A 14,649-nucleotide genomic window follows, 5' to 3' on the forward strand; every position below is an offset into this window, starting at 1 on the left:
TAGTTAGCCATGGTTCTGACTCCTCTTTTCGATTTTCACTTGACGGGACTTAATGTGTCTCTTTTTTTTGTTGTTCTAAATCAAGAAATGCGTTAACTCCATCTACTGATGAAGGTCATGTAATAGGACACATAAAAGCAATTAAATGGACCTTGTGGTGAGACCTGTTTCCTAACCTGCTGTTTCCTGGTAAAATAAACGTTGCACTTTACAAGTATATTATTTGTTAACCAATAAGATAGCTGTTAGTGATCACGTTAAAACCCTTTATAGATTAAAGTGTGCTTTATTAGACTGTTGTGCCTTTATTTGTTTTTTGTTTCAGCTTGAAAGGAGGGTTTATTCAGGCGCTCAGTGTTTCCTCTCTATTTTTCTTCGGTAATGTCAGTGCTGGGAAATGTTTTACTTGGGTATTTGCTTCATGATGTATGGGTATGTGTGCTGTAAGTGTGCAATTTTGTTATGTTTATGGTTGTTTTTGGTGAGAGGCAATAAAGCCAGACTGTGATTTTTAGCTTCTGTGTGTGTGTGGGGGCAACATCCAGTTATTGGCATCACCACAGCCAATTGAATGTGGAGTAAACATTGGCCCCAGAAGAAACTAAATTGTTGTGGTAGCTCAGAAAAGCTGTGTGCTGGTATTTTGTGTGTTAGTCAGGAAAACAGTTTGCAGCCAAACTCTGCAGAATGATAAAGACGATAGAGATTTTCATGTTCAAACATCCGTACATCTTTAATAGTCTTAATTTAAAATTATATATCTCATTGTCAATCCACCATATTTTATACAAAGAGGTCTTGTGAAACATGCAACAGACAAAAAAAGAGAAACTTACACAGTACATGGCTCAAACTTGTAAAGCTGCTTTGTTGTGATATATTGATTCATTATAACTCGTTAACAAGCTTTACAACATTATGCCGATGTCTGGACAGGAAATATGAGATGACTACTACAGTAGTCACAATATTCAGCTCTCTTATGTAAAAAAGAGATAAAATCACAGAGGGACGAAAAGAAAATACAAAACAAACATGAGCACAAGTTTTTGGTCAAGGCATTCACTTTGAACTCAACAGTGTAAAAATGCAACAAGAAGCAAATGTGTGACCTTTTAACCACTGCGGGAAACGAGGAATGCTTCCTCATCACACTAATCAAAGCGCTGTTGTGATGTTGTGTATGATGCTTCCGTTTGTGTGCATCGGTCGCTGTTTCACATGAAGCAGCAAATCCCCTTGTGGCCACAGTTCCATGTTTGTCTGGGCCTTACTGATCAAAGAAACCTTTGTTGAAAGGTCCACCTCCACGTTCCTTCTCCATGGGCTCTTATTTTTCGTCATGGTGGCCGAGGGTTCCGTAGCCATTCATCATAGCCATTTTCAAATGGCCGTTGGCTGTCAGCTCCTCTTCATCTATCTTGTTCCTTGCAGCGAACATCTGACTGATCTCCATAAAGGTTTTGTTCTTGGTCTCGGGAATGATGAAGATGGTGTAGAGGGCCACGCCCAGGCAGATCACGCAGAAGATCAGGTAACAGTAAGGACCTGTAGCGTCCTGAGGAGGGAGGACACGCAGAACAACTGTCATTAAATAATAAAAATACTTTTAAAAAAGTGGGAAATGCTTTCCACCTCAAAACACCTCCTGCTTACTGCAAGGAGACATGAAATGTGGGCAAAGAAAGAATCCATAGACAGTGACATTAAAGTGAATAAAAGCTGATCCAAATATGACAACAGATCTTGAAAAGCAGGCTATACTCTTGGATTTCTACAAACAAAACTGCAAGCATAGCTCCAAGTGAAACAATTGTCGTCTGACTGCTCTGAAGCTTTTTTTTTACATTTTGTCTGTGAAATTAAAACAGAAAGATTTAAGACCACATGGCCTCATAGCAAACTCATATTTTTAAGCTCTGTGTCCAGAATGTATGTGGGTTTGTATTGTCTATTCCCACAGCTCAGGCTCTTGTTCTCCGGATCTGTTTGCCCATAATGCCGAGGATAATGAGGGAGAGCAAAGCTGGGGTTTTAATTGGTAATTTTATTGGTGTTTTGGGAGTCACCTCTATTCGACTGAACCAGACAGCCCATATGCTGTGTGTCTGACACTGAGCCATAACAGATCCTGGATTCAAATTCAAGATGAACTCACCGCCTCACGATGCCAAACAAATAAAACCTTTCCGAATCATACGTCAACAGTCATACGCTTTGAAGCAAAAAGAAAGAAGTTTCCTCTGACCTCTAGGAAGGGGAAGACGAAGCCGATGGTGAAGTTGGAAATCCAGTTGAGGCAGCCAGCCACAGTGTAGGCAGCCGGTCTGTGCGACTGCTTAAACAGCTCCGCTGTGATCAGGAACGGCACGCCAGCTTCGCAGGGGAGACAAAGTCATTTCATTTCACATTTTGACAACAGCAACAATCGGAGCTAATCATGGTTCACTCCACAGTCGGTTGGTTTGATCTAACAAGGCATCCCATCAAGCCGTCACAATACAAATCACATTTAATCACTCAGTGCACTTGTGTGAATCTATTGGGTGTTGTGAAATTAACTTCAACGTCTTCCTTCATCAATTAGTTTATCAATATTCCCACTCAGGACTGTTCTTTGGCAGTCATTCAAACCAAACCAAACATGAACGGAAATGATAGACATTCCTCAAGCGCCACTGTGCTATTATATTACTCTCCCTTTATTCTGCATGTACTTGATTATGTGATCATTATTCCTCAACGACCAAAGATTGAGAGGAAGATGTTTTTCAAGTTGGCCAAACTCCATCTCTGAGCCACCAGGAAAAGAAAAGCTTCATCCGGACATGTGTAATATGTTGGAGTTTTGTCTTTTAACACACAATCCCTCATGGTTAGGAGTGAAAGCTGCGACGGAGAAATATACATTAGTAAAAGCTCTAATGATGAGCCTTTCCAATGACGTCCTCATTATCTGTGCATGATAATTGCACGGAGGAAGGTTTAATATCAGCAAACCAATAACTAGGCCGTAATTTGTCAACATCTGTGGTATGTATGGGGGGGGGGGGGATTTTGTGCAAAGCCAATCATATTCATCATAGCTAACTTATGAACAATGAGCCATTAAAGGTCTAATTGCGGCGCGAGAAACTTGTACGCGTTCCGAAGTATGGATTTTGCCGACGTGACGGATGATGCTATGTAAACCGCATTCGTCCCAATTCATCATCCTCACAGGTCCGCTCAACGTGGCACCAACATTGTAAACTACCGCCTGTTAATTCACTTCACTCAACTTATCCGCAGTACAAATGGTGGAGGGAATGGATGTGGTGTGGCAGGTCTAATTTCCTCATTTACAAGACTAATGAAATACAATATATCTTCACAGTCAATGGAGGAGGAGTAGGGAGGGAGGGAGGGAGAGAGGGAGGGAGGGCGCCTGCTGTTGTGCGAGCATCCAGCAGAGAGCAGTGCTACCTCGCACACAGGAATGCACAGAGCTCGTGTGAGGAGCTGGAAAAGTTGAAAGTGAGTGTTTGAAACTAGTTTTCAAGTGAGGAGAGAGAGGGAGTGTTTACCTGGACCTATGCAGAAGCCAGCGATTATCCCAACAACGCAGCCCACACTGACGTAGCGCATGAAGGGCAGCTGCGTCTGTGATTGGTCAAACAGAAGTCACGAGTTGAAGTCATGTGTTCAACTGAGTTTTTCATAATTATTCATTTTACTATATTTAATCATTCTGATTATGCGTAACATGAGAGACGTGATTAGTAGCATGTGAGGCTCCTGACATTCACTTCATAATTAAACATAATTACACACGTATAGTAATTACTGTGTTGTTTGGTTTCATGTTGTAAATAAGAAGAAGAAGAAGAAGATGTTTTAGTTTATGCAAATTTTCTTAATTCATTAATGTCCTTAGCCGCATAAATAAACACTGAACTGTTAACCCTGTGTGACCATGTGCAGACTAATATAATATATTCCTACAGTAGCAGGACATGTGGGGACATTGTACCTGGAGGAGGACAGACACAGTGATTCCTGCACAGCACACTCCCATGAAGAGGAAGCCGCCAATCATCAGAGGTCTCCTGCCCACACGATCGATGGTGAAACACTGAAAGAAAGGACAGAGGGGCAGGAGCTGCTGTGATTGGCTGTTGACGTTACACATCATCTAAAAATCTAGACACAGTGGGAAAGTTGAAGTTTCATGTTTACAGGGATAATACAGGGATGTGAAACAGTAATTTCAAGACAAACAATGATAGATAACCAAATAAAAACTAAATCAAAAGTATATGATCATTCAAGACTGCATGACAGATTCATCTTATAAACTATTTCAACATTTTCATCATAGTCTACTGGTTTGTTTTGACTTTAAAAACTCTACAACCATAAAACCTAAAGGTAAATATTTAATTCGCAATGTAATAAAAATTGAGAAGAGCAAAAATAACAATGAAAAGAATCACAAACTGTTAATCACTTTAAACTATTAAGTTGTTGGACATTATCTGTAAATTGACTAATGGCTTTTTAAGCAGAATATGAAATATATCTATGGATGATGTTAATGTCATCTTAATGTGTTTACAGTGTCATAGTATCCATCCACTCACCCCCAGCACCCCAGAGATGACCTCAATGGCTCCAGTTCCCACAGTGGTGTACTGAATATGAGGCTCTGGGATCCCAGCATTACTGAATATTTCATTTGTGTAGAACCAGATCTGAAATTGGAAAAGATATGTTTATTAAAATGAAAGACACACACACTCTCTCTCTCACACACACACACACACACACAGTGAGATCAACGCTTTGTCTTTTTTTGGTCTTTTCTTAAAGAACCAAAAAGTGTCTCTTATCGTGAGTGATCACGATCATCAGCCGACCATCACTTTTGCATTTGAGGTACGGCGCTTCATCAGTATGGACTCCTGACAAGTGCTCCCGTAGAAATTAATTTGTGTACGCTCATTAATCACACTTTGCTGATGCAACCTCCATCATTGATGAGGTGTGGACAAGATCGTGATCGGTGTGGTTAAACGCTGTCTCGTTGATTTAGTAACCACACACGGAGCTTTTCATCACCATTGCAGCACTGGAGTATGCATACACAGACAATTAGAAAAAGTTATGAGTTGGTATCAGTTTTAACACAGGAGTGGTCAAGAGTATAAGCTGTTAATAGGATAATAGTTAATAATTACTAATTTTAAATACTGAGTTTCTGATCAACTGAAAATTTTGCATTTGTACACACTTTTGAGCAGTTATATCACAAAAGCATTAGATGCTGCTCAACACAGGAACCATCACGATTGCTGTTTGAAAACGTTAACCTCTATAAAATAAAGTATGAATCTTTTTTTACCTCTGCCAAGGAGGTTCTGTTATTCTAACATGGCGAGATTGGGAGTTAGCCTTCAGGGAGGTTTTCCTTCTTCAAGCATCCTTCCAGTTTTTCTGACAATATTCATTCTCTCCCGGGCCAAACATAATCTGTTTGTAGACCAGCTGACGGTCTTGTCCCCTTGTGGGTCTACATCAACATGTGGCTCCCAATTACACATAAGGAGGGAGGCACCTTGAGGCCCAATGCGTCTGAACCAACTTATCCATCCATCCATGCGTCCAAGGCTGAGCTGTGAATTCTTTGTTTGATCTTGTGAGTAAGCGTCAGAATGAAGACTCACAGCATCACTTATGACAGTTACAATTCATGATTTTTGCCTTTGCATGTTCACCTATTTTCTGCCATAAGCCCTGCTCCACATGTTTTTCCCCCAACAATATCTTGTGACAGAGTTGTGTTATCTCTCTTGGCAGGATCGCTGGTTTGGATTATGTTCAGTTATGAATACCCAAAAGTTTTGAGCAAAAAACAAGCAGACTTTTAGGTTTTGTTGAAATATCATAAAAGATCTATTGTACAAAGTGCCTGGACTCATGGGCCCCTACCTAATGAATGGAGCCGTCCCGTGTTCCTGAGCGTAACATCTAGAACCGCGGGACTCGGCAGGGTGTTGCCCTGCTGGGAAATGATGCTAGCATGTGAGCAGCATGCCTACAGCTTCCATCCACATGGAGCAATGAGTACAAAGATGTGTTTGACTTTGTGTGTGAGTGAGTGCGGCTGGACCTTCTTATGTGGGGTAACACTGGAGAGAGAGGACCAGGAGATAATGAGCCGTGGTCCTGTGCCCCCCTGCTCAGTCACTCAGTGGCTGCATGTGGGACTGTAATGTGTGAACAGGAAGAGATGCAAATGGGAGGAGCACAGCTGGGGACTCCAGGAGCTCTCACTTTCTTATAATAACTGCACAGTCTCTGCACATCCACAGCACACACACACACATGCAGACACACCAAGACAGAAAAGACAACAATGCTTCTTCCACGCACCGCGTCGATGCCTGACAGCTGCATGCCGACGTTGACCACCATAATGGTGATGACCTGCCAGCGGACACAGCGGTCCCTGAGCAGGCCCCAGACAGAGATGGTCCGGATGGACGATAGAGAGCGTTGCTCCTCCTGCATCTCCTCAACCTCGGCCTGGATGTTTCCTTTAGTACGGAACCACTTTAGTGCTGGAGAAAGGAAAAGAAAGCTTTTAAGATGTGACAATAAAAATAACAACAAGATGTAACTTTCTGATCTTTGAATAATTTTAAAGAACAATGAGAAAGAAACGTACATTGTTAAGACAAATTCTGAAAGTCTTTTTTCCATGTGATCAAACATAAAAAAAGAAAGATAGAAGACTCCGCCTTCTGACCTGCAATGGTGGCGTGCACATTTCCCTTCTCTATCAACAGGTACCGTGGACTCTCTGGAAACCATGGCAACAGCATCACCTGGACTAGGGTGGGTAGCACCACCAGGGACAGGAGCAGAGGCCAGTGCTGTTCCTGTAGGGAGAGAAAGCACGACACATTACTGAAGGTAACATTCAGCAGCTCACATTATGCCACTTAGAATCATCATATTAAAAAAAACTTCACAAAGTCAGAAAGTTATTCAGAGGCAGCATTTTTTAAAGTCCTCCTCATATTTGAGCTGTTCCACAAATTGGCACTGCTGTTTATCAGACATACTATAGATGAGGCAGATGTTCTACAACATAAATCAGAAAAAACTAAATGACAGGTGAGGAAAGCCTGACGCATAGCTTGACTTGTTACATAAACAATTTTTGTATATAACTACAGAACAACTTCTTCTTATATTGTATAATACAACATTTTTGAGCTAGTGAGTGATACGAAGAGGTTGCATTAATGTTAATAGTTTCAGCCCCACTTCTGTGAGAAGATTCAAGCATCAGAAATGCACATCAGATGTTTCTCTGTGTTTTAAAGTCCCATGTGCTTCTGGAACACAATCGCTCAAGTCTACACTGAAGACACAGTGGGACCAGCTGCCTGAGCTAATGTCTCTGCCTGAAAATCACCAGCAGAGGTCAAAGGCCTCGGAGGACTTTCCTACCTCTCCCAGCAGTTCGTGGAGCCCCAGCACCTGAGCGATGAAGACGCCGAGACAGATGTGGATGCTGGGAACGAGGCCCAGGAAGCCTCGCAGGTTCTTGGGGGCGATCTCACCGAGGTACATCGGCACCACACTGAGAGAGATTCCTGTCGACAAAAAGTGTGATTACACACAAGCTCATGCTGTGATTTCTTCTTTGAGCGACTGTAACACTTTTTACCTACGATAATTGATAAGATGAGAACTTGTGTATGAATAAGTAAGTATGAAATAGAATAAAATAGGATTCAAGTCTAACTGTTTTAAAAAAATACAAAGAATTTGTACAATATATACATTTTTCACTATAGATGAAAATAGTATTTTTAGTGAAACGTACTTCAGTGATGTGTAGTGACACAAGACAATCACAAGAGGATGTATACTGTGTTTGTGCATTATGAATAAGAAAATATATTGATTATAGTTTTTGGTTGTAATTCCTGTCTAATCCTAACCCCTTCTTAAACATAATGAAAAATGTATACAAATAAGTCCAGGATTTTATGTACTCTGCCCTGACAAAGGGGGAGAATATTTGGGTTTGTTACTGTGTTCTCACATCTGCTATTCAAAACATTCTATTTGATCGGATTTTTTACAAGGGGTCTTGTTGGGGGTCCGGAGGTTCTCTCCAGGACATTTGCGATTCCTTCACTCAGCCCCTCCAGAGGATGTCAATATATTCCCTGCATCTCCTAAACAGCTTTAGTAATGTGCTTATTGTGGCTTTGCGTCTACTCACATAAGAAAAAGTAACGTTTTTTAATTTGCTTAAATCGCTTCTAGTTTGTTTTATTATGAGGATGACCGACCGGCCTACCTGAGTGTATTCCCATGATGAAGCGACCAAAGATGACCATCGCTGGCATCCGGCACCATCTGCTGAAGCCCATCATAGCTCCTGCTATAAACACCAGCACACTGGATTTCACCAGCGTCCCTTTCCTGTTTGGGCACACAGTCATCCCTCTTTACTCAATGAACTTAATAAATCAGATGTTTGTAACTGCCAGATGCACGAGGATAATGGCATTTCAGAAATACAGACACACATTGAGTACTAGCCAGAGTACCAAAAATCATCCACACACACACACACACACACACACACACACACACACACACACACACACACACACACACACACACACACACACACACACACACACACACACACACACACACACACACACACACACACACACACACACACACACACACACACACACACACACACACACACTAACCTTCCATATTTTGTGACTAGTTTGCCCACAAGCAGGGCCCCCGTCATTCCTCCAATAGCAAAGATGGACACAGTGATGGAGTATAGTACAGTGAGGAACTGTTCATCTGGAATCCAGTCGTAGGTATCGATGATTGACTCATTGTAGAAGGCTTTGATGTACTGGTGGAAAGAAACAGAAAAATTCATTAAGTTCATCTTAACATTTCCCATCGGGAGAATAGATACATGTATTCATTACAGCGAGTGCAGTGTCCGTTCTCGACCTGCCTGAAATGTTCTGTTCTCTTGGCCTGTGTAAATACTTCAGAATTATTATTCTACTGATTATTATTAATCAGCAGTTTTGTAGTTGTCTTCCTCAAACAGTTCTACAACATACTATCACTTTTTATGGTTTGTGTGCTGGACATTGTGTACAGTGATTTGTATTAAGAGTCTATGGTGCAGATGTGAAGCCAGATAGTACAAAAACACAATCAGCATACAGGTAATAATATTCAACACTTAATCAAGAAACCTGCAGCCTGCAAAAACATCAGGCTGAGCAGGCCAACAGCTTTGTGTGTGCACTCTGGGATTATGAAGGAATCTTCATGTGCTGTATGAACGTATTTTTTTAATTTATCAGCGGACAGGAAGTTCAATGATCTCCCGTTCCCTGTAAAATAGGTCATACACTGCATGTTAACAGCGTTTATAACACATTCATGATGTCGAACATGATATATCGGGTAAAGAAAAATGAAATGCAATCTCGTCTACTGGCAACGGGAAAGGAGTGGATTGCCCACCTATACCTGCTGAAAAAGACAAATCACTCATCAATAGTTGCCATTCCCTCATACTAAAACGATATTTCACAGCAGGAGCCACAACATTTTCCTGTTCTGCTCTGTTCATTCACTGTGGTGTCACTCAATGTCGGTGTAGAAATAGTATCTCATAGGTACTGTTCAGTCACATTTTGGATTCCCTGTCCTCAAGGCACATGATAAGTCAGTGAGGAAGTGGAAATGATGCACCAGTCGGGAAAAAACTCATTAAAAGTGGCTCGTCACTGATGTAACTAACTGTACCTGCAGTAGAGACCTAACTCATGTGATAGCTAAAGCAGGGGAAGGGTTCATAACTAACACGAGGGGAAATTCACATGCGATCATCTGACTCGCCCTGAAGGTTATCAACAAGCTCCTCTGGTTTAAGCTTTGAATTATCAATTGAACTGTTGGAAGAGTGCAGTAAGAAAGAATTCAGGTTAGAACCGACTGTTGCTTCCAAAATCAGAGTAACCTCCTAAGAGGACAGGCTTTTGGCGAAGAGGCAACCGTCAAATCAAATTACAAGTTAGAAGTTGAGCAGGGGCGATGTTGGAGTCATGTGACAGCGGCGTGGTTTGTTTATCGCCTCACATTAGTTTTTTGCTGCTGTTCATTTGCGAAGATTATCCCGCTGAACAAACTGTGTAAGTATCCTGAACCTTTTTGTCACAGAGGCCGATTTTCCATTGGCTTTTTATCAAATGTTACCAAAAGATGCAATCGATTACCCCGACGCACAAAGTCAGACAATCACCTCTCCCGTGATCTCCCGTGATCAAAAACCGTGTGCCAAACCTAATGTAAATTTGGAGGCCACCAGTGTAACTACTGTCATATGACACACAGTGGTGACTCCAGCAAAGGGACTGAAGTCACATGGACCATGGTTAAAGGTTTCACCTCACTGTATCAGCTGTAACTTTGGAATGAATGAAGAAAAGCTCTTCTCAGTCGTAGCTCTTTATTCCAAAAGGAAAAATTTCTCAGGTTGTAGAAATCTGCATGGTGCACGTGAGAGGGGGAAGAGGTAGAACCACATGAAAGCTGCTGCTTGTCCTATGCGCTTAGCTTCTAGCTTTAGGAATGGTTTGACCTCCTGGGAAATATGCTGCTTTGCTTTCTTGCAGAGAGTTTTCAGAGAAGCTTGAAACCCCTCTTACTGTACATCTGTGTGTTAAATACACAGCGGGAGTTCAGAGGTTAGCTTGGATTAGAGGCAGGTGGAAAGAGCTATAGCTGTGTCTCGGGGCATAGTTCTAACACAGTTCTAGTTTGTGCGCAACATTGAACAGCAACTTTATTCTCAAAATGACATAAAAGCTAATTTGATTTACTACGACTTTATTATCAATTATCATTTTCAATGTCATCCCAGTTTTGTTGGTGGAAGTCTATCTCTCAACTGGACACGCTTTTCTCCTCTAGTGAAAGTGAAGAAAAAGGGTGCGGGATGAGGAAAGCTTGAAAGTGAGGAATCACGAGCGAAGCAGCAGATGCAGCTCTTTTCATATTAGTGCCTCCTCTGAACACAGAATGTGGCCCTCATCCTCCCATGCTTCAATGTGAGGGCCGTCCATGGCCAAACAGGAATGGTTCACAGCTTAGTCACCGCACCGCAACAAATCCAACATAGAAGGATCAGAACAGAGTGCATCATAGAAACGACAGATCATTGATGACACAGTGCGGCGTACAGTGGCTTCTAAATTTGATACACAGGGCCACATGCCTCCACATGACAATGATATAAAATATCTGATTTGTAGTCGGTCCTCTGGGGATAGCCACAGAGGAGATGTGGAGTAGCAGTTGGAAAACGTAGCCGGCCGGGGGGGGTCCAGAGACCTGTCCCCAGTAAAACATTACCGCCTGGAGCCTAACATCACGACTATCATATATACTGACCTCTTTGGAAACATGTAGTGAATTAGGCTTCTCGTGCATTCTAGCTCATGTCTGCAAATCAGAATTTTTGTAATTAAGAATAATTCAATCGTTTATGTGTCATTCTAGCTTCCTCTTGAGCCGTATCTTTTCTTTTCCTTCTCTTCTGTACGGACATATTCCAGACCAATAGACAGTAGGTCTAATTAATAAAGTAGCCAACTGAACTGAAGTGAGTAATCCAGTAGTCAACTGTTTGGCCAGCAGTCAGCGCTTAGGAAGCTCTGTGTCCATTACCTTAGAAAAATTCATTTTAAGCTTTGTTGTATCGAACACCATCCACTACTACCCCCAGTGTTCATAGGCCTATTTAAAGAGATGAAGCTCTGTTGATGTTGTAATAACACAAACCTGTGCAGGAGAGTTGACCACAGCTAAGTTGTAGCCATAGAGCAAGGAGCTGCCGAGCGAGGACAGGAGAGCCACTGCCAGCAGTGACTTGGTGAGAGACTGGGGAAAAGAGGAGGAGAGAGACCAGTGAGAAAAAGAGTAAAAATGTCCTGAGGCCAATTTATTAAAGCAAAGCAAGAATAATCTGATGAGATCTAATGTAAAATGAAATCCAACTAGATGACTTGAGTATTAAGTTAAATTGTGTGTTTAAAAAATGTTGTCATTGGATTGCTTAATTCAAAGTACTAGAGCTTGATGGCTATGGATTGTTGGGGACTAATGACGATAAGATATGATTAACATGAAAAACATACAAATATAGAACATGATTAAAAAGAAACATTGACAATAAATCCAAACTCATCGTCATAAAACCCCTTATAACAGATATATGGTAAATAACTTAAAAAGAAGAAAATGCAACCAAATACATACAACCTGAATTTTTTTTACATATATGCAAATATTTGCTGCATTGTTTATTCTGTAAACTAAAAGTTCTTAGGTATATTTTAACTGGTCTGGCTTTACCAGACCAGACCAGTTGGTCAATTGAATAGGATTCAATTCAATTCAATACTCATGAATTGAAAAGATGAGTTTAATGATTTAAACTTTAATCCTGTGTCCATTTCTACTGTTTTCTATTGACTGTATGTGCATCTAACGGTCTCATACTAAGGGTATAAGCTGCATATGAGTCTGTGATATTTGCAGCACGTCTGTATGAGCACTGAGCAACAAGTGTCTGAATCAGAAAAAGAGAAACAAACCCAGAACTGGACACGGATCCCATTAGCCTGCTCTGTTTGATCACAACACATTTATAGCACATTGAAAGAGCTGAACAGTTCTCTGCTCATGGTCAGTTAAATCCAAATACCGATTTACTGCTGAGGCCCAACTGGAGCTTTCGTCGCACTTCAAGAAAATAACCCGACTGACGACTAAAGATGACTTAAGTTCTCCACATGGCAAGGGGGGGGCTCACAAATGTTATCCATCCGCTGCATACCAGTGAACAACCTTTGGGTGACTATCCAAAGTCACATGAGCCCCCCACCCTGTGTAATGGGGTCAGTCTACAGTAGTTTCATCAGTGTTGGCCTGGTGCTACCCTCTTGGCTGCCGTCCTAGATTCCAACACCCCCGTGCTAAGCTGACCTCCAAGGTGGAAGAAAAGCAGGATTACATTGTGTTTTTAAATGTTCTTACGTTTGAACGGTGCATGAAGGAAACTGGCATGCAAGCACAAATGACCACAAACTAACCCCACCTGCAAGAGCCCCTCGCACTGTGATGGAATGAAGGTTAACGAAAAACCCACAGATCCTTATTAGCTTTTTGCATAATTTGCACAGGTTGGTGTGTGGTCAGAGCAGAGAGTTCCTGTTCTGATCTGGCCAAACAAGGACAGCACAGAGGCCTTGAAGAAACCTAATTTAGCCTAATGGAGAGAGTGATACAGCTACACGTGAAAATAGCTCATGGCAGACAATGCTGCCCAGTGACCATCCCATTAGGCTGATTATCTGTAAGATGCGCTGCTCTTCACATGCCAGACCAGATCACTTGGGTCAAGGCTCTGGGCAGCCATGTTGTAAACTTTGACTAAAGTCTTTGGTCATTTTTGTTTGTTTCTTTAACCAAAAAATACATTTTGACCATCCTGGTAAACCTTCCCATGCCAAAGGTTGCTAGGCAACACCTAATCTAAACCATACTTTTTGGATTATGGTTCAAATCAAATGTGTATATTGATATTTCAGTTTTTGTTCAGGTTTTTTTCTAATATGATTAAAATGTTAATGAAAACCGTTGGTTGATCATCAAATCAGTGAATCCCACACAAGTCCCTCCTCAGTAACTCTCTTGTCGTTTCCAACACGCGCACTGATCACTCACCCCATGCATTTTCGCATCGCTTTCCGGTAACAGTTCCTCCGCCATTTAAATCACCAATAATTCCCTCTCTAGTGTGATCTGCTCGTTGGTGATGAGAAGCAGCGCGTCTGCAAAACTTTTCAGAACTCCTCCAGCCAGGATCCCGGATATGTAGCCGTCAGACACGCTCCTGGTCTCCCGGAGGAGGCGTGTCGGTGTTGATGGGAGGAATCAAACCAGCCACTCTCCAATCACCGGAGTGGGACAGTACCAGCGCGTACGTCGTGGTCCCCGCCATCAGTGGTCACATGAGACAACTGGTCAGTCTCGTGCCCTCGACGTCAGTTTGACTGACTGAGTGCAGGGCTGTTCGTAGGATGTGCACACGTCAGGGGCTCAGAACCAGGGGCACCTTCACACAGAGGTGGTCGGGGGTCTTAAAACTTTGAAAATTAACTTTATGATCAAAACGAATCCTCTTTGAAAACCCTTCTACCCACTTTTGAGAGATTGAGCATCCCTGATATCATATCTTTTCTCAAATGAGTCTTCTGCTCTATCCTTTTTCTTTTGCCCAAACAATCTTCTTTATTCCATTTCCTGTACGTTTCGATAGATATGTTTCATGTTTCAGGTTACAAGTGTTATTTTTCATATGTAAGTTAGCACAGAGTCAACATACAATGAAAGGTGTTGGAAAGAAGAAGCCAGCCAGCTCAGCAGGGGAATAGTTAAAGTCAGGGAGAAAAGTACAAAATCAAAAGTATGCTGGACTGGCCTGGTGCTCTCATTCGTGCATCGACTCTCAATAGTTATAGA

General features: G+C 41.8%; 1 protein-coding gene across 1 annotated transcript; it reads right to left on the reverse strand.

The window, feature by feature from the left end:
* Positions 1-728: 728 nt before the first annotated feature.
* slc2a15b (solute carrier family 2 member 15b) lies at positions 729-13,961 on the reverse strand. Its single transcript, XM_062388063.1, has 12 exons — positions 13,852-13,961; positions 11,905-12,003; positions 8,790-8,950; positions 8,363-8,487; positions 7,501-7,646; positions 6,791-6,923; positions 6,415-6,602; positions 4,623-4,733; positions 4,013-4,114; positions 3,567-3,642; positions 2,249-2,376; positions 729-1,558 (listed from the first exon to the last, which is right to left on the reverse strand). Exons 1-12 carry the CDS (start codon positions 13,894-13,896, stop codon positions 1,331-1,333), a joined length of 1,542 nt encoding a protein of 513 aa, XP_062244047.1. The 5' UTR covers positions 13,897-13,961; the 3' UTR covers positions 729-1,330.
* Positions 13,962-14,649: the final 688 nt, after the last annotated feature.

This window comes from Platichthys flesus, chromosome 5 (genome assembly GCF_949316205.1).
Source record: "Platichthys flesus chromosome 5, fPlaFle2.1, whole genome shotgun sequence".
Taxonomy (NCBI): Eukaryota; Metazoa; Chordata; class Actinopteri; order Pleuronectiformes; family Pleuronectidae; genus Platichthys; species Platichthys flesus.